The sequence below is a fragment of the Rhododendron vialii genome, chromosome 9a, assembly GCF_030253575.1.
Source record: "Rhododendron vialii isolate Sample 1 chromosome 9a, ASM3025357v1".
Taxonomy (NCBI): Eukaryota; Viridiplantae; Streptophyta; class Magnoliopsida; order Ericales; family Ericaceae; genus Rhododendron; species Rhododendron vialii.
The window spans coordinates 34,357,354-34,382,607 of record NC_080565.1 but is presented as its reverse complement, the minus strand read 5'-3'; the positions used below and the strand labels follow the sequence as shown (position 1 = coordinate 34,382,607).

Sequence of the window (25,254 nt, the reverse complement as noted above, 5' to 3'; positions counted from 1 at the left end):
GTGTTTGTCTAACGAAACTAATAGTGAATATACATACACACACACACACACCACGGATCAAGAGAGGGATCTCTCACTTTGTTAAAATGCGGGACTTTCATTTTCCAATCAAATTTTGAAAATCCGAACCGTTCAATGTGTGCAGAACGTGATTTTAAGGGTCTTCGCGAGAAATCAGCAAAAAAAATGACCGGGAAGGGCTTCATCCGAGCAGTTTTTTTTGAAATGTTCAATGAAAACTGCTCGGATGAAGCCCTTCCCAGTCATTTTTTTTGCTGATTTTTTGCGAAAACCCTTAAAATCACGTTCTGATCACTTTGAGCGGCTCGGATCATCGAAATTCAATCGGGAAGGGGAGTCCAGCATTTTAATAAAATGCGGGATCCCTCACCGAAACCTAACTGTATATATATATATATATATATATATATATATATATATAAAAGATCCTGTAGAATATGCAATTTTAGCGGATCAAGTAGTGATGAGATCAATAGTACCTCGCTTCCGATGGTTGTACATTAGAAATCACGAAAGAGTGTCTATTTGAACCAAGGGGTTGTTCTGGTCAACAAGACTTGATATTTGATCTCTCAGGTTCGAAATCTCTCATGTGCTATCAATTTCTTTGTATTCGGTTCATATGGAGCTTTACTCTGGCTTTAGTTGGTGCTCCCTCTAGTGGACAGTAGAGTTATAAAAAAGAGTGTCTATTTAATTTAACACAGCAAACATAAGCTTTAATCCCATTTTCCTATCACATTAAAAAAAAATTAATTAATTTAACTAATAAGTGCACGTGTTATCAAACCAAATTCCATTATTGCCACACCATACCAAAACGGCATCCATAGTTTGGTAGATGACAACTAGCATTATAAAATTGAACATATTGTTGACGTTTGTTTGACAATCACTAAAATAATTGGTCTAATCATATGATAAAAGACTCCAATCATCATATTATAATAACTTCAAAAAGATCAACCAATGGTGCCGGTCAAATCTCCCTAACTCGGGATGAAAATTATAACTGCCTTATCATACATCCAGCCCAAATGCGATAAACATGCACTTGCTTTTACTTCTAGGTTTTTCAAGGATGATGGCACTTTCGTCCAATTTGACCGGTTAGATAACGCCCAAAATGGTGGTTTGGTTGGGTGTCAATATTTTTCTACACCCCTTAATCCCTCTTTTCACATTTTGATTGAATGTGGAATTTCATTCCTCAAAATTTTCAATTTTGACAAAAAAGAATGACAAGAAAATAGAGGAGGAGAATATGCTTGTCATTAGGGTTTGCATTGGAACTACTGGGTTGGAAGCACTAGTCACACAAATGGGTACGTTGACTTGGAGAGATTATGGGGTGCCCCGAGAGCATTTGAGCAATATTTTGCTCTAAAATTTTCTTTTTCATGACTACCCATTGATTTGAATCTATATATTCTCTGGTAGAACATTCATCAATGTATGATTGGTAAGACACTTTAGTAATGTTTCAAGGGTACTGAGAAATTTTGCATTGACTTAACTACGACAGAGCGTTTGTAGGACTTGGAGACCCTGCCAAGCAGGGGTGCTTGGCAGGGGTGCCGAGCACATCTCTGCCGTCCAAAATTATTTTGGACGGCCCAGATGTAAAAGTACAGAACAGATTTTTAAAAAAAGGAAAGGAAAAGGAAAAAGATGTTTCAATCCGGGCCGTTGATTCCGAAATGAACGGCCGGATTGACCACTCGACAGGGTCCCCGGGTCCGCGTTTGCGAGTGGAACAAGATTGTGAAAACGACCCGAAATTTTTACCGTAAATTCTAAGATTCTCGATGATAACAATGTGGTAGTGACATTTATATAACTCAAGTCATCACGAGAAATTCTATTGTTTCATAAAATAACCAGAAAAATAATTTTGGTGTAATGCCCGCAATGCCGTCATATAACGAAGGTTCAATATATACGATGGAGCAGCATAGTAAATAATAAACGAATAACTAATTCTTGGACCTCTATTGCATTCAGATCGCGCTTCATGGTATTGAGTTACTTGGCGGTCTTGGGGCACCACGTGGCGGAACTACGAGATCAATAAATAATTACTCAATAATATTTAGAGAACGAAGCTCTTGTCTCGCTTAGAAGGCCATTTACCATCGATCAATAATCTAGTTTGGTCGAATAGAATGAAATCTATATTATAAAATAGAGCGATTTTTGTCTACACATATAAATATGAGCACATCTACAGCCGTTAATCGCCTTCAAACTAAGATCGCAGTCGTTCGATTAAGAAAATGTTTCCTTAAGTTATACATTTGACATACTGTTGTGGCACTTTCCTTTCCAATTTATTCCCTTTTGTTTTTTTTTTTTTTCATTTTAAGTTGATATTATTTCAAGAGGATTAATAATTAACCTATAAATTATTACTTTTTTTTTAAATTTCTTCTCTCTACATTGGCATGAACTTTTTAAAGTGAGGCAGAGAGTGAATAGGGTTAACTTATTTAAGCTTGAGACTTTATTTTGTTTGAATGTGCTTTTAAGCGCGTGCATCCACCGGTAGGTTACACATTCGGCATTAATTTTAAGTTGAAAATGTTAACATTTTTTCAACTGCTAGCCCATCAAGAGAACTATAACTAAATTAACAAATTCAGGGATAGAAAATTATCAATATCTGCTTTAATTTGAGGATTGATTGACCCCAGAGCTCTCCTATGAAAGTGTACAGTGGTGACCCAGTTAAGGTAACCCAGTTGGTTGGTTGAAAATTCAAATTAAAAAAAGCGAAGAATGGAGAAGTTGGTGGTATGTAAGTAATTTAATAGTACTTAATTAAAAAATGGTCTTCCATAATTTTCTATAATATCATCTCAAACCAACTTACCCAAAATAGTCCATTACCACCAAATGGACCGGTTTTATTTGGTTGAGAGTTTAGTTTAGTTTAATTTTGATAGTGGGTGGAGAGAGAAATAAAATAATGATTGAAGAGAGAGATAATAATTAAAGAGAGATGAGAAAGTAATAATTGAAGAAAAAAATAAAGTAATAATTAAAAAATTAAATTAAAACTAAACTAAAATGTGAACCAAACACTATCTCGTCAAGTGTCCCTAAGCCGTCGTGCCCGAGTCCATTTTTCGCTACAACTGTTTGCTGTCGCTGATGTATATCGCTGTGATTAAAAAAGAAGAAAAAAAAAGGTTGGGGAGGTAATCCACACAACCCCTTCTCCTTTTTCTTCTACCAAACACAGCTAAAAGTCACGGCTCTCTCCCTCTCTCTCTGTGTCCCGAGAGGTCCGTGAATTGTGGAGTATACCAACTCGTATACAAATTGGATACACCCACCGCACCACCCGCCACGTGGCGGTGCGCCCCACAGTTTCAGAAAAAGAAGCAGAAATCGTAAAAAAAAAAAGCCCCAGTTCAAGCGTTCTTCTGGTTCCCAAGGAGAGAGAGAGGACGGCCGCCACCGACGATCCCCATCACCAACTCCAACCAGCACGTCAGCGGCTCCACCTCGCGAGAATCGCCAAAACCGTACACGCACGGTCAAATCGCCAAGGTCTGTTCTCTCTCTCTCTCTTTCTGAACTTTTCGATTTGCCCTACATTCTCCATCTCGGAACCCCCCAAAAATTAGGGTTCCAATTAGGGAAATTGCAGATTTTTGTGTGTTCATGAGACCTTTCACTTTTGGAACTATTTGTATGCTCCCATAAAGATGCATCCACAAGATTGGCTATATTACGGTCATTGCTAACAATTGAGGGTAATCTGTGAGGGGTTTTCATTTACAATTTGTGGCGTCATATGCAAGCTCTCCCAACACCCTGTTCATGGAGAGCCTTTTCTGCTGTTGCCGATTTCTGTTTTTTTTTTTTTTTAAACGATTTCTGTTCTTTTTTTTATTATTATTAAAAACGGTGGGGCCCACTGCCATGCGGTGGGGTACCGTGTGTCATACTGGCTCTGTTCTAGTTCTAGCATAGCAAGTAGCAAACTAGCAACTATAAAATCAATTTTAATTTATAAAAATTTGATATGGAACTAGAAGAATCCCAATTAACAAAGAAACCCATGAGTAATGTTTCACCTTTCCCCCTTCAGGTGTTGAATTCATTGCCTTCCCGATTGAATTTCAAGAGGATAGTTGGCGTAAGTTCTTGGCACAATCAAAGATGTCATTGGATTCATTATCTCTTACTTATCAGTTGAGTTGTAAAAGGTACGGAGTAATTCTCTCTCTCCCACTCTCTCTCTCTCTACACACACAGAGGCATAGGCAAACTCCTTTATGTGGTGAAATCCCTTGTAGTGCATTAATCGGGCTTTGAATAGAATTTGTCATGATTAAAAAAAAGAGTACCCTTTCATCCCGTTCTTGAATCTTGGGTTATATTTGCTTTATTCAGTGTTGGGCCTGAAGGTGTTATCAATTGTACACTCATTAAACCTGGATACCCCCAAAACCTCAAGCTCAAACAAAATATCCACCGAGCTTTGTCTCGTCTTTGGTTGTTTTTGTTCTTTTGTTTTGGGTAGCTCGGAGCCTACTCTAGGCACTAGGCAGGGCCATGTTGGGCGGTAAAACTGAACTTGAACCGGTAACAGCCTTGAACCACTAGTGTAACCCACTCAAAAGGCTTCCAAAACGCTTAATTCCAAGCTACTAGTAGTAGTCCACACGATTTATTATATAACCAAGATTACCCTTGTAGACTTATGATGTGGAACATGGTGTTACAGCTAGGCTTCCCTGACAGGTCACCATGCTTTCTTGTATGTGCTATGACATGAATTCACTTGTTTTATCTTGCCAAGTGTCTATTGTCAACGTTCTGAGTGTTATTTGCTCAGTCAAAAGTCTGTAACGAGTGAAACTGGAAGAAGCCCTAAATGCATACTGCCCAGACTTGTGAAATTACAGAAATATCCCACTAAAAGCAGAAGTTCATCAACGACATGTTTGGCCACTAGGAATGGTGGGTTTAACCAGCAGTCTCATGGGATTGGCAACAGAGATGGTGTAATCATTGTTGACCATGGGTCGCGTCGAAAGGAATCCAACCTTATGCTAGGTGTGCTAAACTAGTCCCTTCTGACATTTTGACTATATTCTAACAATTCAGTTGTTTGATCGCTTAAGTATTCAGTATTCTATATGTCAGAAGAATTTTATGTATCAAAAATTTTCATTTCAGATGAGTTTGTGGCGATGTTTAGAGAAAAAACGGGTTACCCAATCATAGAGCCTGCTCATATGGTAATTGATTCTCTAATACTAAGTTCATGTTATGGGAACGTTTTGTGATTTGGAGATCTTTTTTGGAGAGTTTCTCTCCAACCCTCACCAATAGGTGTATTAGTAAAACAAACTCCACGGTGGAGTTTGTTTTACTAAGTCCCATGTACAGAAAATCTCAAGAATCTAAAGATAGGTGCTTATGGTTTCCAATGTTTCATGGTAATCTAATGGTGTAATGCTATTTTCTTGGACATAGACGAATTTGCATTTTCTGGTCTTACTAAAATCATGAAGACTTGTCGGAACTGTCAAGATGTGCATATCAAAGTCACACACAAGTCACAAGGCCATTCCTATTTGTTCCAAGGAGTAAGTATGAGTGGGATCTTCACAACTTGAAAGTGAAGGTGAGCTGATACTGGTAGGTTTTTTTTGAACTGAGCTGATACTGGTAGGTTGTCAAACGTTACTCCCAGCGTGACGGAGCTCGGACCAACTTGAGAGAGGTTTTGAGAGAGAGCACCCGCACTGTAGGAAGTATGTCACAAGTTGCTCCTGATGAACCATTCATCTGTCCATAGACTATGTCCTTTAAGGAGCACTTGATATTGCGCTTGTTGTTGAAAAGTGAATCGTTGCTTTTAGGAGAAGTATGCATTCTCTTTACCATCTAGTCTTCTAAGAGAAAATATGCATCCTCTTAATCATTGTTGTTTGCAATCCAAGCAGCTGCATTTTTATCAAAAGTTGTGCATCCTTCTTGTTTTCTTTTGAGCTGCTAACTTCTAATTCCGGCTATCTTTTTTTAGGAGTTGGCAGAGCCGTCAATAAGAGATGCATTTGGTTTGTGCGTTAAACAAGGTGCCAATCGGGTGATTGTAAGCCCATTTTTCTTGTCTCCAGGACGACACTGGCACAAGGCAAGCTAGCATAACATCCCTCAATGTTTAGATAGTGACTATCATGCACTACGATGTTACTGATCACGCAGCAGAAGTACTATGATAATTGACAGATTGCAAGTAGTAGTGGTTTTTTTTTTTTGGTAAGTGAAGTAGTGGCCTTTTCTATAACTTTCTTTTCTTTTGCAGGACATTCCATCCTTAACAGCTGATGCTGCCAAGGAGCAGCCAGGTGTGTCATATGTTATAACAGCACCTCTTGGCCTTCACCAACTACTTGTGGTATGATATGATTCCCTTCTCTTATCCGGTCATTGCAAAATGTCTGGATATTTCTATTGGCGTTGCTCCAGTTGTACATCTGGTTCTTTTTTTTGTGAGATGTCCCATGGCTCCATGAGACTGGCCGCAATGTGGAACCGTAATACCAGGCCTCTATCTAGGACCGTTGGCTATCTCTCAAGAAACTGGGTATGATCAAGGAGAGAGGCCAATCTCCTTTGATAAAAGCCTTAATGATTTGGTTTTAATAATTCCCAATCACAAAATTTATTGGAGTTTACTTAACAATTACACCTACTAAAAGAATTTCTTGTTGTCTTCTCTTCCTCTTCTTATGGGATCGTTTCTAACAGTGCTAATCTCTCTTTCTTTCTTCTTCTTTTTTTGCCAAAGCTACTAGTTCTTAAACTATTGGGTACCATGGATTTAGTCAAAGCATAGCTTTTTTCTCACTATCTATTTGTACTGTTTAAATAATCCTCTATTTGGCCAGTGTTGGCATTAACTCCCAGTCTCTAGCTTCTTCATAATTTAGAGGTTACTGAATTTGATCTCTAATATTTGAAGTCATTCCAGCAACAATTATAGCAAATTTTCTGTTTGTGTTGATCCCACTCGGAGTCGTTAATATCAGAGATGATATGGTAATTTGATAATGGGTATCACCCCTTGCCTATCATGTTAGTGGAGTAATTTTATTTATATTTGTCGCCTAGTTTAAAAACGAATAAGGAAACCAGAATGATACCAGCCCCACACAAACCGGTGTACGGTGTACCCCCATAGTCGCCTAGTTCAAATTGATACAAACTTGCACTTACCGTTTCAAGGCTGTGTGCATCACATTGTAACTGCAGAAGGTTTTGGTGTTGCAGGATGTTGTGAATGATAGAATAAAACACTGCTTAAGTCACGTAGCTGGAATTGCGGAGGAGTGTTCAGTTTGTGCCGGCACTGGAAAATGTCGCCTCTATTGAGTAACGGGAAGTGGTAAAAGAGAGTTCACCGAGGTTCTCTAGAACACGGATGCCTGCAGGTGTGAGGAAAACAATTAGGTCGCCATCTGATTGCTTTGTGCCCTCATTGGAACAATATCTTTGTTGGAAGTGAACAAGAAGATGGATGTTTCAGAATCGGTTGTTGGAAGGCTGCAAAGACTCGTGCAAAGACCCGAGGACTAGATAATCTGCGCTGTGATTTGATTTTGTGCAAATCGTTTCAGTTTTAGAAACTTGATGTGATTGTTTCCAGCATCTCAATTTGCTAACCTCTTTCCAATTTATACGAAAGAAATGTCGAACTTGTTCTTGATTCGGGACATGCTTGGCAAGAAATGTATTTTCTACCGTGTTTTGTTTGGCTGAAATGTTTTTTTGTTTTTTGTTTTTTTGATCCGCGTTTGGCTGAAATGTGACACATATTTTGTGCCATTGTAATCTGTTAACCATGAAAAGAGAGACGAAGGTTCTAGTTAGGCACAAAATCTAAACTAGTGAAATGAAACTCGAATGTCAAATGAATAGAAGGAGAGAAATGAACATTGGGCCCATTGGATGACATAAATACCATCGTGGCACTCAAATACGGTCACCATCGTCATTAATTATTAAGACTTGTCTATTTGCTGTGCTTTTCTTAGGAATTTTTTTTACTCAAAAGATATGACATTAAGTGATCTAATATCCTCACCCAACAACTTTTCCCTTTTGGATGAAGCTAATAACAGGCTCTCTTTTTTTTTTACATCCATGCTAATTAATAAGGTCAATATTGTTCGTTTTAGGGTTTCAAAATCTTTGGACACAGTTTTTAATAAATGTTGTCTATCTATCTATCTTCACTCATTACCCTAAAAAAACATTTCTCAAAACTTAAATCGAACAGGGAGATTTTGGAAAAAAATCAGTTCGATTGTTTTTCAATCAGTTTTCTACAATACATATAAAAAGAGTTTTAAAAAAACAAAAATACTCATCCATTATCTTCTCATTTTATATTCATTGCGACTTTCCAGTTATTTGATTCTAAGTAGATATTTTCTTTTTTGAGATAATTAAAGGGGTGAGAGGGAGTGATCAACGGAGCAACTTTCTTTCTTTGGGCGTGATCATAGAAGCTTTCTATCTGTCAATGGAATGTCCAGTTTGAGTCATAGCTACCGTCCGGAAGGACGGACCGTCTCCTTGACACCACTTTAGTGCATAATTAGTGAAAACTCCTCTCTTTAATTTGCATACGAGATTCGAGTATCTGCCGGGAGTCAGGCCCGGGACTTGAACTCCCGCCTGCGTTAAGGGAGGTAATGAGCCTCACCAACTGGGCTAGATCTTTTCGATAAACTCTGGAAAAATATAGCATAGTAGTATTTGATAAATCGCGTTTTCTTGATTTTCCAGAAAATAAAAACCTAAACCCAAATACTGTAACTCCTCACCAAACCTCCTTTGTTAACTCCTCCATGTCTTCCCCTTCAATTTTGAGTCCCCCATCAACCAATTCCATGGCGATGATGAGTTTTTTCCTCCATTCGCCCAAAACCCACATGGTTATTTCTCTCCGGGAAGCCAAGACAAGTTTCAGCTCCACCTTTCTCTCTCTTTCTGTCAATAGAAAACAGAGCAGAAGGTCATTACAAGGTGAAATTTCCAACACCCATATGTTTTCTCCTTGAAATTTTCCATCTTGTTGGCTTTTACTGGGTTTAGTGTGACTTTTCGTTGCTCTCTTGATTATTTGGTAATTCTGTTAGTTACTCGCAATTTAGTTTTGACGAAATTTTGCTTCGGTATTTTGGTTGCGGAGTATGTCAACTGGTGCTAGGTGTGTCATAGTTGTATAGGAAATTAAATCTTGTTCAATTTGGTTTACTTGTGTTTGTTGTTGAATTGGAAAGGAACTGGATGGAGCTTGAGGAAAAGCCATGATTAAGAGTGAGAGGATTTATTCTCCACTCAATCGAGGCCCGTAAAATTTGTTTATGTTGGCTGTAAGTTGTTGAGCAAAACTTCGATGACAATAACATATAGAGATGCACGTTGCTTATTTTCCTTTCTATTCAAACTTTTATGCTGAAATTAGAGACTAATTAGTGAAGTGGAAAAATTCTTTCCCCCAGCCATGCCCGGTGTTTTCTTATTTATGGGAAATTTTTGAGGGTATAAGTACTAATAGTTTTCTGAGAGAGAGTTGGAGACCAGTGAATATTCGTTTCTCATAAATTTTGTGGACTGGAGTTTATCTAGAACTTTGTCAAGCAAGAACTGTTGCAGATAGATTTCGTCTTTAGACTGGGTTTGCATCCAAGACTCCAAATACACGGGCATATAAGACAAGCCATTAGTTAAGAGGTTAGGGGTCCAATTTGAGCGTGCTCTACACTGGACAAATGGATGCGGGAGGGTAAAGAGCTTTACTTTCTCCTCCAGCTCCAGCTCTTTCTCAGTGGTCTGGTTGATGAGTTTTGTATTTTAAAACCTATTATTTTGCATTTGTTGTGGATGAATTGACTTCCAAATTTTAAGACTTGTTTGATTTGAGCAAGAGGAATGAGAATTATGAATGATGGTCAGGAATGTCGGTTATTTTCATTAGACAAGATTCATCGTCCTTCTAGAATAAGTCGAGGATTGAAGATGGTCTTGTTGAAGAAGAGAATGAGAGGAGGAAATTAGAGCATCGTAAAGCTAGTAGAATGCTCAAGAAAGTTGATCATGTCCAACTATAATGTATGCTTGAGTAAGGTGGAGGGATGTGGTTCTAGGTTAAAGCTTTACAATAACAAAGGGAACGCTTTATTTAGAATGTTGCTCAATCTTCATATGATCTAGTCTAATAGAGGAGATAGCATGTAATGACTAGAAAGGCTTTCCATACCCGATGCCGCTACCTGTGTGATGCAACGTGGTTTGATCTCCCTAGTCCTATGATTTTGGAGTAAAAGCATATAAGCATGAACAACCGTTTCCCTTTCTCAAACTATAGTCACTTTCAGTGCAAGAGCAAGTTGTAATATGGCCAGGAACCTGAGTTGACATCCTTCGAATTAGAACTTAGGATATACCATGAGCCGAACTGGGGAACGTTCCCTCCGTAAGAATGACCAGGTATTGACCATTAGAGACGGAGTTAGGATTTCCACGGCGAAAGGGCCGAACTGAAAACCTAAAATTTCTTGTATTGACATGATTAAATGATTTTGTTAGTTTTCGTTACCTATATTTTAAAATTTAAGCATGAAATTTGAACTAAAATTACTCACACTCAAATTAAAATCTCTCTCCTGGCGGAAGCAAAATGTAGGTGATGAATATGCCTCGACGATGTGTTTCTCACAGTTCAAACTATTTTATGTGCTAAGTTTCTCATACTTATGTTAGGAGGAGCGCTAAAATCAATCTCCTTTAAACTTTTCTTAAGTTTATTTTGTCTTTGAGTCTCTCATATGAGAAGTGTAAAATAATGAAAATACAAATGACCTTGCTTCTTTACATAATTATTCACTTTTAGTGAGAAATTCTTGTTATTAATATTGGATTCTAATTGAATCAGGGAACATTAATCTGAACTTTTGACTCTGCCTCTCTCGCACGATTGTCAATGCTTCCTACTTATTTTCTGGGAGGAAACGTTGATGCTATTTATTGATTTTCATGCATATATATTGCAGTACAATCAGTTGCAGCTCCCTCAGAAGCAATTACTGAGTTTGATGACATGGTTTCCGGTACCAAGAGGAAATACTATATGTTAGGCGGAAAGGGAGGTGTTGGAAAGACAAGCTGTGCTGCATCGCTTGCTGTAAAATTTGCAAACAATGGTCACCCCACTCTTGTTGTTTCAACAGACCCTGCTCATTCTTTAAGTGACTCTTTTGCCCAGGTTTTGATAAGTTCTCTTGTTTATTCACTAGTCTTTCTCTATAAATTTCTTCATATCTAGTTATTAGTATTCTAGTGGTGAATTGCACATGACAAATTGCTTACAATGCACTTGTATTTCCAAGGATTTGGCCGGAGGGACACTAGTAGCAGTTGAAGGACCTAATTCTCCATTGTATGCCCTTGAGGTGAGTGAGAAAGTAATTTGTGATTGTGATCAATTTCTCTTCATTTGGTGCTTATTGTTCTGTCTACATTATGATTTATTTGTTATCTCACCTGTATTAGTAAGTTTAATTTTTAGTACTATCACAGATTAACCCTGAGAAGGCTAGGGAGGAATTTCGCAGTGCAAACCAGAAAAATGGGGGAAGCGGAATAAAAGATTTTATGGATGGCATGGGCCTTGGGATGATTGTTGAACAGGTAATGTTCTGGTATCTAAGTTTTTAATGGTCAATCAATTGAATGGAATTACAGCTACTTTTGTAACAAAGGTGAAAGAAATGGCATCTATATACTTGACAATGGTGATAGAAATGTAGAGCATGCCCGAAAAATTCGTTCTATAGTCTTCTTTTTTGCATGCACATATTGGGTCACCACTTAAGACAAACACTTGCTGGCTTCTCCACTTTATGACGTGTAAGAAAGAATTTTAGGTGCCCAGTTAAACCAAGGAGAATGGCTTCCATATCTATAATTACCTCGCTATATTTGGGCTGTTATTTTTTTCCATTCTCTGTGGTTGTATAATTGCGTCTACTTTTTCTTAAAATATGTCAACAGTAAAGATTGAGGTACAGCAGTGGGGGTACAGCAGCCCCGAACAGATGGGTTTTGCGCCCATCTCGGGTCCCGCAAAGATGATCGGAGCCACTCATTTTGTTCAAAACATATTGTTTACGGTCCCTGTAAAAAATCATCTCAATCCGATATCGGAAAAGGCATTTACGAATCATCCAACTTTGCTTCAGAATTTAGGCTTGTTCAAAACATATTGTTTACGGTCCCTGTAAAAAAGGCTAAATTCTGAAGCAAAGTTGGATGATTCGTAAACGCCTTTTCCGATATCGGATTGAGATGATTTTTTACAGAGACTGTAAACAATATGTTTTGAACAAAATGAGCGGCTCCGATCATCTTTGCGGGACCCGAGATGGGCGCAAAACCCATCTGTTCGGGGCTGCTGTACCATTAGCAGCTCTCATATGTCAATTTGCTCGTTGCATTATTCCGTTTGCAGCCTTTTATTGAATCTTCCTCTATCTTTTGATTTTCCCTGGAAGTTAGGAGAATTAAAGCTGGGGGAGCTTCTGGACACACCTCCTCCTGGTTTGGATGAGGCAATTGCAATTTCCAAGGCGCGTAAAGACTACTCTGTTTATATGAGTTTCTTATGTAGTGCTGAGTCCTTTTCTTGTATCTTGCTGATTTGCGAACTTCTTAACAGGTTATGCAATTCCTTGAACAAGAACAATATAATGCATTTACTCGTATAGTTTTTGATACTGCCCCAACGGTGAGCAAAGTGAGACATATTTCATTTCACTTTTGGAGATTGTTTCTTGAACTTGATGGCCATCCTTTACAGGGTCATACACTACGGCTTTTGTCCTTGCCAGACTTCTTGGATGCATCTATAGGGAAGATATTGAAGGTACAAAACAAGGACTTAGGTTTAAGTTAACCTATGTATGAGGTCATCCAATGTTCAGAGTGGGAAATTTGTTTGCCGCTTATGTTAAACGGAAAGTATTTCATTTTACCCAGTTTCGTACATGATGGTTGCAATTTTGCTTGGGTGAAGATCAGAGTTCTTGCATTTCACCGGTCAAATACTGTTAGCTTCTAAGAAACCCCATTTATCTACCGATATGACATGACAAGTTTTAAGCTATCTTGACATACAATTGAACATCAGAAATGATATTGGTACCGACCTCCCGGTACCGAAATCGTACCGCCGGCCGCCGGTGGGCCGTCTCCGGCCACCGGACGGCCGATCCGAGCCGTCCAAAAATTTTAAAAAAAAAAAACGAGGGGGCCTACGCGGGAATCAACGGCATCCGAGGTGTGTAAGGTGCTTGATCCGAGCACCCTTTTTTCGTGTATATATGTATATTCCCGCGAATATACATATATACACGAAAAAAGGGTGCTCGGATCAAGAACCTTACACACCTCGGATGCCATTGATTCTCGCGTAGGCCCCCTCGTTTTTTTTTTTTAAAATTTTTGGACGGCTCGGATCGGCCGTCCGGTGGCCGGAGACGGCCCACCGGCGGCCGGCGGTACGATTTCGGTACCGGGGAGGTCGGTACATGTAGCACTACTCATTGAACATCTATTTTTTCTTCTATACTAATGCAACATGCAGCATGTCGCATCTGCTGACTTCTATATGGTTTAACTATTCTCTTCTCCCTTCACCTGATTGTTGTTGTTTACTACTAGATGCAACCCTAGTAATAGAGATTGGTATTTAGCCGAGTTGCAACTATTGGAACATGTTTCTATGTAGATTTGGTGTCCATTCTCTAGATCTACCTTATTCTTATTGATTTGTACTGTGTTCCTAATAAAGCTTAAGCAGAAGATAGCTTCAGCAACTTCGGCCATCAAATCCGTCTTTGGACAGGAACAAACCCAGGACGACGCTGTAAGCATATTGCACCTAGATCTGGTGTTTATCAGGCTATTATACAAAGTCCGTAACATTCTGTATGTGCTTTCTTATGTAGGCAGATAAATTAAAGCGTTTAAGGGAGAGGATGATAAAAGTGAGGGAGCTTTTTCGGGACACAGATTCAACAGAATTCGTCATTGTAACTATCCCCACGGTAATCACCTTTAGATCTGTTGTCTATTGACTCTATTGGTATTTCTCATTATGTCTAATAAAGGGGCATATATTTTGTTACGCTTGTCAGTTGCAACTCTTTAGGTCATTCCTTGCTGATTGAAGGGAAAGAAAAAATTTGCGGTACTCCTTCAGAGAAATGCAACTCTTATCTCGCATCTAGGGATTATTAACCATCCAAAGATGGGCATGCATGTTATCGTGCCTTGTGTACATAATAGTTTATGTGGATCTTATGCTTGGAACAAATGCGAAGTCCCAAAGAACAAAAGAAAAAACAAAATTTGAAACTCCAGTAGAAAATAAGTATTTTGGCTGATATGCAAAAAGGTAGCTTGGTTTATATCTTCTCTATGAGGAACTATTTTCTGGAACTCTGAGATGACCCTCGTTTTAAAATATTCTTTTAAGGTGATGGCGGTTAGTGAGTCATCAAGGTTACGTGCTTCATTGAAGAAGGAAAATGTTCCTGTCAAGAGGCTTGTCGTAAATCAAGTCCTTCCCCCATCTTCCTCCGACTGCAAATTTTGTGCAATGAAAAGGAAGGTATAATACATTTACTGTTTCGGCGGATTTTATTTCTTTACTATTCAGGCACCATATGTGATGGATCATATAGAATTATAGGCGCTTAATTTGTAGTGATGTTTATACTAGAAGTTATTAGTTATTGTCCCAGTCCCCGGGCTTTGGAATCTGATCTGATTTGACTTTAAAGATGCGGATTTCAATGCACCCCCTTCCCTCCAGATTTGTGTCAATGAAATCTGAGTGTAAAATTTAGAATATGCGGGATTCCCTTTCTGTTCTCAATGCTATGCTGTTTTAAGAATTGTTGCTCTTACAATTTTGGTCATGCTTATTCTCCCACTGTAAATGGGTGGGAGTGCTTCGAGTATTTTCGGAATATATTGTAGCGGGACTGTAAATGGGTGAAGTGTGATTATTTTTATTTTTTGACCAAGTCTGACTTGATTAAGATCGGACTATGGAGCCTGAACGTGATTCAAAATTTCCATTCCATTGTTACAGGATCAGACTCGTGCTCTTGATATGATCCGGAGTGATCCAGAGCTCTCTGGCTTGACGATGATCCAGGCACCCCTTGTTGATGTAGAGATCAGAGGTGTTCCAGCTCTTCAGTTCTTAGGAGACATTGTTTGGAGATGAAATCTGCTTGATGATGCCAGGTGATTCAGCATTATTGGGTACCACCCATTTTATCATCCAGTGATGTGTTCTTTCACTTATTCAGTAATCCCCAATCGATTGGGAATTACATTGATTCTGTTATTGTTTGTACATACACTGTTGTTTTCGGAACTTGAATGTTTAAGCGAAGAAGAAAAAGTGGAGGGAATGACAGAATGTCACTGGTTCTATGTTCCCTCTGAGACTGTCAGGGAGATGCTGGCCCCACACAACTCGTCGGTGTCTTTAGTATGCATGAAACGAGATCTGCAGAAGTTGTATACATTGTTTTGTACAAGTGTTATCCACACAGGAGGTAATGGGATATTGTGTTTCACCCTTCATTTTGAAAAGGAAAGGAGGCAAAAATAGTGCTGCTCGAAACGTGGCCTGTAATTTTACTTGATAATTTGTACTTTTTATTCCGGCACAGTTAGATTTTCTGACCGATGAACGAATTGGTGATCTGAGGTTCAGTTTACTTAGATACATAAACAATAAGATGGACGAGGAGTGATTGTTTGGCATGAATTCATAATAGTATATGCTTTGTCATAATTATTACATTACGGTGATATTTCCTTGAATGAATTCTTGCAATCAAAAATTAATATTACTCCGTATACAATAATTATAATCATTTCAACTTTACTGTATTTTTTCTTGAAAAAAATGATGATAAAAATGATTTTGAAAATCGACGATCCAAACTTACAAAGCAGAGATGATAAAAATCAGGAGTACATTATCGGTGGACTTCAATGTCTTGCAATGTGCACGTATCCAACAAAATAAACGGTTCAAGTCATCAAATTGGGCAAGTGGTGCCCGAATCACAGAAGCCGGGTCAGTGCTCATTTCAATTCACTGCTATGAAGTACGAACTTATTAAGATGGTAAAAGGGCTAAAAAAGAAAGAAAGAAAGAAAAAAGCTGCAACTCGAAACGAATCAAATATCCAACATTCTGAATTGACTCAAAATTGGTACTCAATAATATGCTGCAACTGTAACCCCGAAGATAACAATTGCAGTAGTTTACATAAACACATCCGCCTCTGGAATAAGTTTTACATAATCCTCAATATTCTCTCCAGTAATATTTCAACTAATTATGAGCTCAAACTCTCGACAATTTTATAGAGGGCTGAATAGGATCCAACGACCGCGCATACGACACCTACAGCAATGATCAATATACAAAGCGATACCTACCAAGAAGAGAAAACGTACAAAATGATCAGTAAGGGAAAAAGTCGTACGATAAAAAGTATTTGGATGCTAATAGAAGCGAAAACCAGTCACACTTATGCTCCCGAGTATTCGTCATGCGCTTAACTGGAAATATAATTTCCACTTTATGAAGTAGTACTTGGAAATATAATTTCCCTACGCTTGCCTTCTGAAGGTTTTTTTTTTCCCCCTTTCGCAAGGGTGACGTAAGTTTCTCTCGCAAGGAGATTGAATTCCTATCATGTGTAACACTATTTGTATGAATACTGGTTAAAGGGGTCAGCTTTGTTCTAGTAATATCTTATCTGTCGTAGACGATGCCGAACATAAATGAACTGAAACTGAAGGAGCATTTTGGGTGTACCTGAAAACGAGTAGTTTTGCCCCTCAAGATGCTTAGGTAACATGCACAAGGAAGTATCAAGGTCTGCAGTAGAAAATTGAGTCAGTACATGTAACTACTGCTCAGCTACAAAAATAATTGGCCACAGAAACACTTACTACTAGCATTGTAAGTAAAGATCCAATTAGTGCCATCACCAGACCTGTCAAATAAGAAAGAAAATCGCAATGCGTCAAATAGAACTGCTCAGAAAGATGAACAAGGGAACAGAAATCCATGTTGAACGAGTTAACGCTATAAAACAGCATACATTCCGAACTCAACAATTGTTCAACCATGATAAACTCACCAAAGAAAGGGATGCTGAGGCCCACAACCAAGGTAGAAATCACCAATGCAGTTCTGATGAGGATTGCGTATATGTGAGATTTGCCAATGTTTGATGGTATCAATTCCTCCAGGCTCAACGCTACTGGAGTCATGGTTAATGCATACGTGGTTCCAATTAAGGAAAACAATGGAACATAAACGAATCATAGAACACTATAGAAACCCTACTCCACACTAGTAGAGCAAGGTAGCTGTAATTGAGATCCCAGAAAGAATCAAAGAAGACGAAAGCACGAAGAAAATAAATAGCTTTTTCGACGCTCAAAGGAGGTACACATTTGTGGTTAGGGACTTGGCTTCATAAGAGAACGATAGAACCAGAAGCACTATTGTTGTTCAGTTTACATTACCTTCAAAACTTACCATTCTCAGTGATTCAGTATCAATTCATATCCTATAGTTGTTCCCTCAGCCAAGGGAATAATATTAGCTCAAAACATCAATTGTTGAGAACAACCCTATTCCAAAAGCGAACAGAGATACTTCCTTGACACAAACTGGTTATTCCTACTAGAAGGATATTTGGTAAATGGATTAACTACCTGCAAAAGAACAAACAGGAGATACAAGTCAATTTAACTTCTAATAGAGAAATGGGAACACCAAAACTAAGATTCAGCCTACCGTAGTCCACACAGCAATTTTGGTTGCAACCAGATCCTCGGGCAGGTTAAGAGTGAACTGAGACAGCGTTGATTCTCCAAACATCAAGTATCCCATCACAGCAACTCCAGCATACATCAAAGTACAGATACCAAAACTGCATCCAGTTTAGACTTCATACTTAGATAATCCTCAAAACCCATTTTACTTAATAAGGCAAAAGAGCAGTCAAGCAATCATAAAGTTGTGCCAGTGTCACTTTTGTTGAGGATATTTGAGCCCACGGAGACTTAATCAAAGGTTAGTTTTCCCAGTTATACTCAAGGTGAAGAAACAGACGTTCTACAAGTAAATCCTTCGATGTATGGAAGGATTGCGAAAGTGAATTATCAACCCAATTCTGTTCAAGTAATGCTGACGCAAGCACAAGGCTTCATTCACACAAACTTTCAGGTTATATATACACAGAAACTTGCCAATATCTCAGTTAGAAGCAGAGAGGTAAGCAAGAGTTTCAATCATGTATAACAAAAAGGTCTATTAGCAATGAAACACACTTTTACTTTCTATTCAAGGGCCAAAATTCTGTTTTGGTCAGCGGAAAAGAAAACATTTCGAAAGCATTTGGAAGACCTAGCTGGAACACTAGAAATGACAAATGAAGTTGGTAACATAGGAAAACGTCATTATGGGACATTTAGAATTGAGGTCGAAATAAGTAGTTGTTTCAGTATGCTTCCTAGAATTTCGACATGCTTCAGGGAATCAGGGTGTTTCAGCATCTGTCAGTAAATGTTTCATTTTGACATACTTCCTAGAATCGACATGCTTCCTAGAATCGCAAGTCAACAATGTTTCATTTTGGTCTCCTCAGAAACATAAACGTTCAGCCATATCAAGGGAAACAAAATTTTATAGTAGTTCCTTTGTTCTAGTTCCAACTGCAAGTTGAGCAACTCTTGCATATTTGCCTTACCAAGTCAAGAGGACTGCAGGGAATTGGCTTGGTTTCTCCATTGATGTGTAGATATTTGGAAAGACAGCGTGTCCAGAGTAGCAGTAACCATAGAGACCAATAGCAACAGGAAGAGTTGTGAGATTCAGCGTTGTTCCTTTGGTATGGAAGCCAACTTTATCCACCAAGCCAACCCAAAACAAGCAAAGGACTACCAATATTGAAGCAATAACTCCACCAACTGGAAACAAAGACAGCATACTTTAGAGTTCCTCTCATAATGCATACAGATAGAATGCAAGATGGAAAGTGTATCAGCTGAAATAAACCAGAATTTGAAGGAAAACAATAAAACAAAATTTCACTGGACTTACCAGAGATGTAACTGAGCACAGTGAGGTCTCGAAGCCAAACTGTAGGAAGAACAGCAATTGTGGCCAATAATGCAAATAAGTGGTGAGAATTCAATACGAATCCTCCCAAACTTAAATGCAGATTCGGAAATAATGCCGATAAGTTATCACTCTCCAAAATAATATATTCAACACAACAAGCCTGCAGAAGATGAATTTAGATGTAACTTTCAGTACTGTGGAGAAAGACACGGCTCTCAATCTGAGCGACTAGAAGTGCATTTTTACAAACTAATGGTTCTAGACTAGACTTCTAGTAAGTGAAAGAGCAAACAAAAGAGAAACAATAGAATCATTACCCTTTGAAAAAGACTAGCCATTAGTAAGTGAACGAGACACAGGAAAAAAATGAAATAGGAGAGAGGCAATAACCTTATTTTGTATTCGTAATGTAACAGATATTTTGAAATTCTCAATCCGTTGGGCTCTATTTTTTGATATTAGCAAAAAAAAAACACTCTTTCAAACAACTGATTAGGATGTTTCCAAATAACATTTTTCCTCACCCAAAAGTACTTTGAAGAAACACTTTTATGTTTGGTCTTTATTTTTCCTTGACCGCGTTCTTTGAAAGCTAAGATGGCTTCTAGAAAAGTTTTACAGAAACCGACTACATCAAAGATATGAACGTGATTCTTCTCCCGAGTAGATCGCAGTTCAAAAGAATCCGGAGAAATAGTCCTGAGCCCTGCGCCTATGACATGGCCAGTTAACATTTGTCCAGGAACAAAGCTAAATGGTACACTCAAAATAAACACAAGGTCACAGCCCAGATAATGGAGACATGATGCTCATAGCCCCGTACATAAATCCAGCTCCTTTCCTGCTGTTTTCTTAATTTGTATCTATTACGTCTTAGTCGATTGACCAACAAAATCATGCCATGACCCACGTCTAAGACAAAACACTGGGTTTGCCGTAATCCAAATTTGCTACTTAGTTCGGAGAACTGTTTTCTCTTCCTCTTCATTTCGTTCATATAAATTTATACGGTGGGTCCAAAGGATATTTCATGCACGAGTGACCAAGGGAGGGGATAGCATCATCTCCTTCACTTTCCCCTCTCTCTTGTTGTACCATCAAGATTTAAAACCACTGAGAACTGTGGTGGGGTCTTTTGAGAAGATGTTACATTACATGTCTTTATTTAACCAAATTGGAAAGTGGTGGGGTGGGTTGTCCCCTCAATATAGGGCCCATGAGAAGAAACCACCCTTCAGTTCTGTAATTTCTGACAGAAACAGACTAAGCAGAGACAACAAAGTGGGTGATAATGCATTACCTTCCAAACTACAAGACCCACCAACAGTTTCTTGTTTTTATGCACAAACATAATTAGCTGATGGATGTCAAGAAGGTCCTACAATATGGCCCATGGGCAGAAGAAGAAACTACAAAACAGACAGATGAGGAGGCTGTACTTACGTATAATTCCACGTACAAAATAATCTGCAACCACGAAAATCAACAGAAGAATCCAAGGGTTAGTAATAGTCATGTTTTAACTTATTTTTATTGAGTTCAGTATATTGAAATTTCCACAAACTGTTTTGCTGTTTTTTCCTAGCCATTCAAATGACAGTTTAGATGGACATGCATGGAACAACTTTAAGCCTGAAAATCGATACTGGTTTCAGAAACAAAGAAAAGAAGAGTATCTCAATACTAGCTGATTATTGTTGGAGCATAAACTTGATTTAGTATTTTGGCCCAATTCAACCCCAAGTTACGAAGCCCAAAATAAAAATGTAGTTTCTAGATATCTGTAAAATCTAGAACCTACCTAGATATTATCTTGTAAAGAAGAAATCTAAAGCCTTCCATGGACTAGTATAAATATGGATGGGTGTCATTTTTTACTAAGCCAAAAAGTTTGTGTTCTTCCCCACTTTAGTCTCAAGTACTCTACCCTCTTCTCAAAAAAAATCCTTCCAACACAAACACCCTAATAATCCTCCTATTTCCAACAATTATATGATAAAAACAAAATGGTTTGGAACCAATACACCGGATTTCATGTCCAACTATGTACAAGAGAAATTATGTTGTCAAAGCGCAAAATTTTCATCTCTGCATGTTGGCCCAATTCATGTTATACAAGTGGAGAAAGGTCCCATTTCACCTCAGTGTACATTTCCAATCTTTTTCATATTGGTCCACCTTTCTCCATCTTTCTCCATTTTTCCAGTGATGTTCCTTTAACTCTTTCCATTTTCCATTAGCTCATACCACCTCTTTCAAATCTAACGCATTTCCACTATCTAAATTGTACTATTTTTCCTTTCACCAGAACTTATAGAAGGAAATAGAAGGTTAGAAGCAAAGAATTTAAAAGATATAAAGACTGACCGAAATGGCGAAACGTCCCACAGTACCAAATGCAGCCTGGCCAATGTCTGGATAGGTCTCAAGTCCAGGTTGGCTATCCAAGCAATGACGCAATAGGAGCCCAGTGTAAAAAGAAAGAACCGCAAAAACAACCAATATTGATAGCCCAGCCCATCCACCTTCTTTGACAGCATAAGGAGTAGAAAGGATTCCCACTCCACATAGAACATTTATGCCTGAGCAAACCACAATTCAAAAAGAACAAATTATCATAATGGAACTTGGGTTAGCTTTCATGTGTGACAATGATCTCCTATGTCTACATCTATGATCCGATGGACGTGCGATAGATTTATAACCGAACTATGATTTCACTAGAGATCCCTTTTCCCCGAAGTGTAATTGCAATAAGATTTTTGAATCATTAGTAAAGAAATGTCGAAACCATAAAAATTGCAGGACCATTCAACCTTTCATTAAAACTGCACAGAAGTGATAACAAGTCTCTATGAAGCATCCAGGTTTTAGAGTTTTAAATATTGGCCCTAACGTGGATTGTAGACCTTCATGTTATTGTGCCTTGTGTACATAATAGGTTCTGCCATCGATATCGATACATAACCCAATAACCCGATTCAGAACCCTGGCTTGCAAACTTCTTTTCAAAGCAATTAAGTGTCAGCTATATCGCTATGACAACATCATACAATATTCTTTTTAGGATAAGCACGAGGCAAGAACTTTTGCACATCCACAGTTCTAAGAATAGCTACTAGAATACTCAAAATTTAACTACCTTCACCAAGTCAAGTAAGAACCAAGGTTAGAAGAACATCACAATCAATATGATAATACCCATCTCTAATATCCAGACATTAGCATGGTTGATTCAGGTACACAACCAAATTATATATAGCTTTTTCTACTACGATACTAACAATGTGAACCTGTAATCGATATATGCAGGAGATGAACATGAGCCCATGTATCTTACCATTAACCACAGCTTGGCCAAATGAGCTCTGGCGAGAAATTGGAAGTTCATGAGAGACCTTGGATGGTTTTCTCACAGAACCCCTCCTTGATGGGAGAGGAGGAAGCAAAGAGTGCGAACTTCGTCTTTGATGCGGTTTTTGCTCATCTTCTAATGTTGGCAATAGAGGTTTGCTCACCGAAGGAAATATCTCGGGGGTGTGCCTCCTTGTCAATGACGAGGAAAGAAATGAACTGCTTAATCTTGACAACGTAGGAGTGCCAAGAAATGTTATACTTGGAGATGGCACGCTACTATACAGGTCAATTGACTGCCTGAAATTTGGTTGAGAAGGAAAAAATAAGTTTGTGGAACAAGACGAAAGAAGCTAAGTTTCACTAGAAAAACTAACACCTTTGAGGGATACCATCATGAGTAAACAACTATTCTTATGTGGTGGAATAAAATGATCCGAACTACATAAGTTTGTGGCAGTGGCAAACAACACTATCCCCTCCACTAATGGTCACAATTTTGTTGCAAATTTAAACACAAGGGAGGCCATGGCTAAGACCACCCCACAGACACAGAATAGCCCTTCTAACCTAGTCATCCAACGTTGGAGACTTTTTTGACTTCACAGAATATTTTCTAGCAATAGGACCACCCAAACATGGTAACTCTCAAGACCTAGGACTTAGTCTCATGTTCAAAACCTCTCACCTGCTATTAACTCTTCAAGGCCAAAACCTCTCACCTGCTATTAACTCTTCAAGGGCCAATCCACGCTGAGCTCTGTCCGAGCTTTAATTTGTCCCCGCTAATAGACGGAAGGATTAGTCCTCAGGATTAATCAAGGCGTGCATAAGCTAACCCGGACACCTGAGTTAATAAAAAAAACATGATAAACTCTCCTACATGAAACTCATTTGAGATTGGGTAATGTTTACCCTGAAATATTAGCGTGTGGCTCAGATTCATTCTGGGGTTGTTCTCCACGTTACCAATTTGAATCTGGACCATTCATTAATTCCCTTGTGCAACTTTCATAGAAAAATGCAACTTTCATTGAATTTTTCTGCTCTTTTAAGTTTTATCTCTTCCAAAAGCTTACCTCATACACTACATGCATTCCATCACTACACTATTTTCTCTCTTAGTGTCTACAGCAGGGAAAGAGCTTGAGTACCCATATTTAAAAAAAAAAAACCTCCACCAAGAAATTTTTTCCAGAAGCTAAAACTTTTATGAAGATCTATACAACGGCTGTACATATAAAACATGTAACTGGGCAGAGCAAAACAGGACAGATAGATAGAGAGACCTGTAACTCTGAGGCCATGTGGTGTTAAGGGAATTGGGTTTGCTCTGCTGCCGATTATCATTCGAGTAATTCGACGTATCCGAATCGTTCCCATCGTCTTCACCTTTGTCGAATTGCTTCTCCTCGTCATCTTCCTCTTCGCTCTCATCAATGTAAAAACTCTGCTCCGAAACCGAATTATGCATCTTCTCGATTCTCTCTTCTTCAAAAGCCTCTCCCCTTCTGGTTTACAAAGCACAAGATATGAAAACCAAAGACGTTTCTCTACCCTAAGGAATCAAGATCTAGGATTCAAATCCAATTCAATAGAAATTAAAACAAAAAAAAAACAAAAAATCAAACAAGAAGTAAGCTTTTTGCTCCAATAAAAAAGTATACCTTTTATTATAATTGATTCACTCTGTTTGCTAGTGCCTTTGGATTGGAAGCTTATGTCGAACCGAGTTACCTAGCGTAGTATAAGATACATACGTATGCATCCAAAGAACTATCTTTAAAACTATCGAATCGACGGAAAAAAACGATGAGCGAATTACGTTCAGTTGATAAAACTCAGACCAGCAGAGACGTGTATACATAGTAGTACATGTAGCGACGTATGATTGTATGGAGATGGCGGGTCGAGACGAATGGATAAATTTAGAAGGCCAAATTTAGACAAACCCCATTTTTTTTCGTACTAGTTTTTAGGCGCAAAGTTTGAAGTGTTCAAAAGTGGATTTTCCTGGTCTTGGAGACGCAGTTTTAATTCTCTCTGTTCCGTTATTACAGGGGCTTCCTATTTACATGTACAAGTGTGTGCTCTGTTTGTGTGTGTGTGTGTGTGTGTGTGTGAGAGAGAGAGAGAGAGAGCTTACTGTAAGAATCGAATCAATGAGAGAAAGTTCGAAACCAGAAAGGGATGCGAGAAAGTTCGGATTCCCGTACCTTTTGCGGTCCAAAAGGCCAAGAACTTTTTGATGGAGAGAGAGACGGAGAGAGAGAGGGCTGTTCCTGTTGTTCTCGATTCGCTTTCGCGGGCTATTTATACTGACTTCTTATTTATGTGCAGAGGTTGCCCTTCTAACTTAAAACCCGTCTCCTCTCTAAATTTTTCAGTACCGAGCACGTACCACGTGATGTCTGTTCGGTGTATTTGGGCCGTCTATTTCAATTTTGGCTGGCTCGGATTCGGAGAGAGAAAAAGGAGAGCGAATATTTCAATCTAGGCCGTTCAATATATTTTTGAATGACCCGAATGTGTTGTTCGGACATCACGTCAACCGGATGACGTGGTACCCACTCGCTACTGAAAAACTTCTCCTCCTCTTAGAAATATAC

At 38.6% G+C, this 25,254-nt stretch overlaps 3 protein-coding genes across 6 annotated transcripts; 2 read left to right on the top strand and 1 right to left on the bottom strand.

The window, feature by feature from the left end:
• The first annotated feature begins 3,223 nt into the window (after window positions 1-3,223).
• On the top strand, window positions 3,224-7,808 carry LOC131300310 (sirohydrochlorin ferrochelatase, chloroplastic). Its single transcript, XM_058326077.1, has 7 exons — window positions 3,224-3,576; window positions 4,121-4,238; window positions 4,871-5,091; window positions 5,215-5,276; window positions 6,068-6,178; window positions 6,350-6,442; window positions 7,318-7,808. The coding sequence occupies exons 2-7, from the start codon at window positions 4,192-4,194 to the stop codon at window positions 7,417-7,419; spliced, it is 636 nt and encodes a 211-aa protein (XP_058182060.1). The 5' UTR covers window positions 3,224-3,576; window positions 4,121-4,191; the 3' UTR covers window positions 7,420-7,808.
• A 1,003-nt stretch (window positions 7,809-8,811) lies between these two features.
• On the top strand, window positions 8,812-15,939 carry LOC131300309 (ATPase GET3B-like). 2 transcript variants are annotated; one of them, XM_058326075.1, is made up of 11 exons: window positions 8,812-9,078; window positions 11,109-11,320; window positions 11,445-11,507; window positions 11,635-11,745; window positions 12,609-12,683; window positions 12,773-12,841; window positions 12,914-12,979; window positions 13,907-13,981; window positions 14,064-14,162; window positions 14,594-14,728; window positions 15,215-15,939. In XM_058326075.1, exons 1-11 carry the CDS (start codon window positions 8,901-8,903, stop codon window positions 15,350-15,352), a joined length of 1,221 nt encoding a protein of 406 aa, XP_058182058.1. In that variant the 5' UTR covers window positions 8,812-8,900; the 3' UTR covers window positions 15,353-15,939. The 2 variants fall into 2 exon arrangements, with proteins under 2 accessions (XP_058182058.1, XP_058182059.1); XM_058326076.1 differs by lacking the exon at window positions 12,773-12,841 and having other exon boundaries at window positions 8,820-9,078.
• A 380-nt stretch (window positions 15,940-16,319) lies between these two features.
• On the bottom strand, window positions 16,320-24,937 carry LOC131300308 (amino acid transporter AVT1C-like). 3 transcript variants are annotated; one of them, XM_058326072.1, is made up of 14 exons: window positions 24,792-24,937; window positions 24,313-24,382; window positions 23,935-24,156; window positions 22,632-22,945; window positions 21,659-21,873; window positions 20,735-20,758; window positions 19,271-19,451; window positions 18,918-19,137; window positions 17,963-18,098; window positions 17,861-17,880; window positions 17,298-17,443; window positions 17,107-17,150; window positions 16,970-17,032; window positions 16,320-16,583 (listed from the first exon to the last, which is right to left on the bottom strand). In XM_058326072.1, exons 3-14 carry the CDS (start codon window positions 24,117-24,119, stop codon window positions 16,485-16,487), a joined length of 1,647 nt encoding a protein of 548 aa, XP_058182055.1. In that variant the 5' UTR covers window positions 24,120-24,156; window positions 24,313-24,382; window positions 24,792-24,937; the 3' UTR covers window positions 16,320-16,484. The 3 variants fall into 3 exon arrangements, with proteins under 3 accessions (XP_058182055.1, XP_058182056.1, XP_058182057.1); XM_058326073.1 differs by lacking the exon at window positions 24,313-24,382 and having other exon boundaries at window positions 24,862-24,936; XM_058326074.1 differs by lacking the exon at window positions 24,313-24,382 and having other exon boundaries at window positions 24,792-24,930.
• Window positions 24,938-25,254: the final 317 nt, after the last annotated feature.

Excerpts from the sequence above, each read along its gene's own strand:
- LOC131300310 (XM_058326077.1), top strand. The coding sequence starts at position 4,192 with ATGTCATTGGATTCATTATCTCTTACTTATCAGTTGAGTTGTAAAAG. Across the intron at positions 4,239-4,870 it reads TATCAGTTGAGTTGTAAAAG|TCAAAAGTCTGTAACGAGTG; the intron begins GTACGGAGTAAT and ends TTATTTGCTCAG. Across the intron at positions 5,092-5,214 it reads GGAATCCAACCTTATGCTAG|ATGAGTTTGTGGCGATGTTT; the intron begins GTGTGCTAAACT and ends TTTTCATTTCAG.
- LOC131300309 (XM_058326075.1), top strand. The coding sequence starts at position 8,901 with ATGTCTTCCCCTTCAATTTTGAGTCCCCCATCAACCAATTCCATGGCG. Across the intron at positions 14,163-14,593 it reads TCATTGTAACTATCCCCACG|GTGATGGCGGTTAGTGAGTC; the intron begins GTAATCACCTTT and ends TATTCTTTTAAG. Across the intron at positions 14,729-15,214 it reads TTTGTGCAATGAAAAGGAAG|GATCAGACTCGTGCTCTTGA; the intron begins GTATAATACATT and ends CCATTGTTACAG.
- LOC131300308 (XM_058326072.1), bottom strand. The coding sequence starts at position 24,119 with ATGCATAATTCGGTTTCGGAGCAGAGTTTTTACATTGATGAGAGCGAA. Across the intron at positions 18,099-18,917 it reads CCTGCAGTCCTCTTGACTTG|TTTTGGTATCTGTACTTTGA; the intron begins GTAAGGCAAATA and ends AACTGGATGCAG. Across the intron at positions 17,881-17,962 it reads AAATTGCTGTGTGGACTACG|GTAGTTAATCCATTTACCAA; the intron begins GTAGGCTGAATC and ends GTTCTTTTGCAG.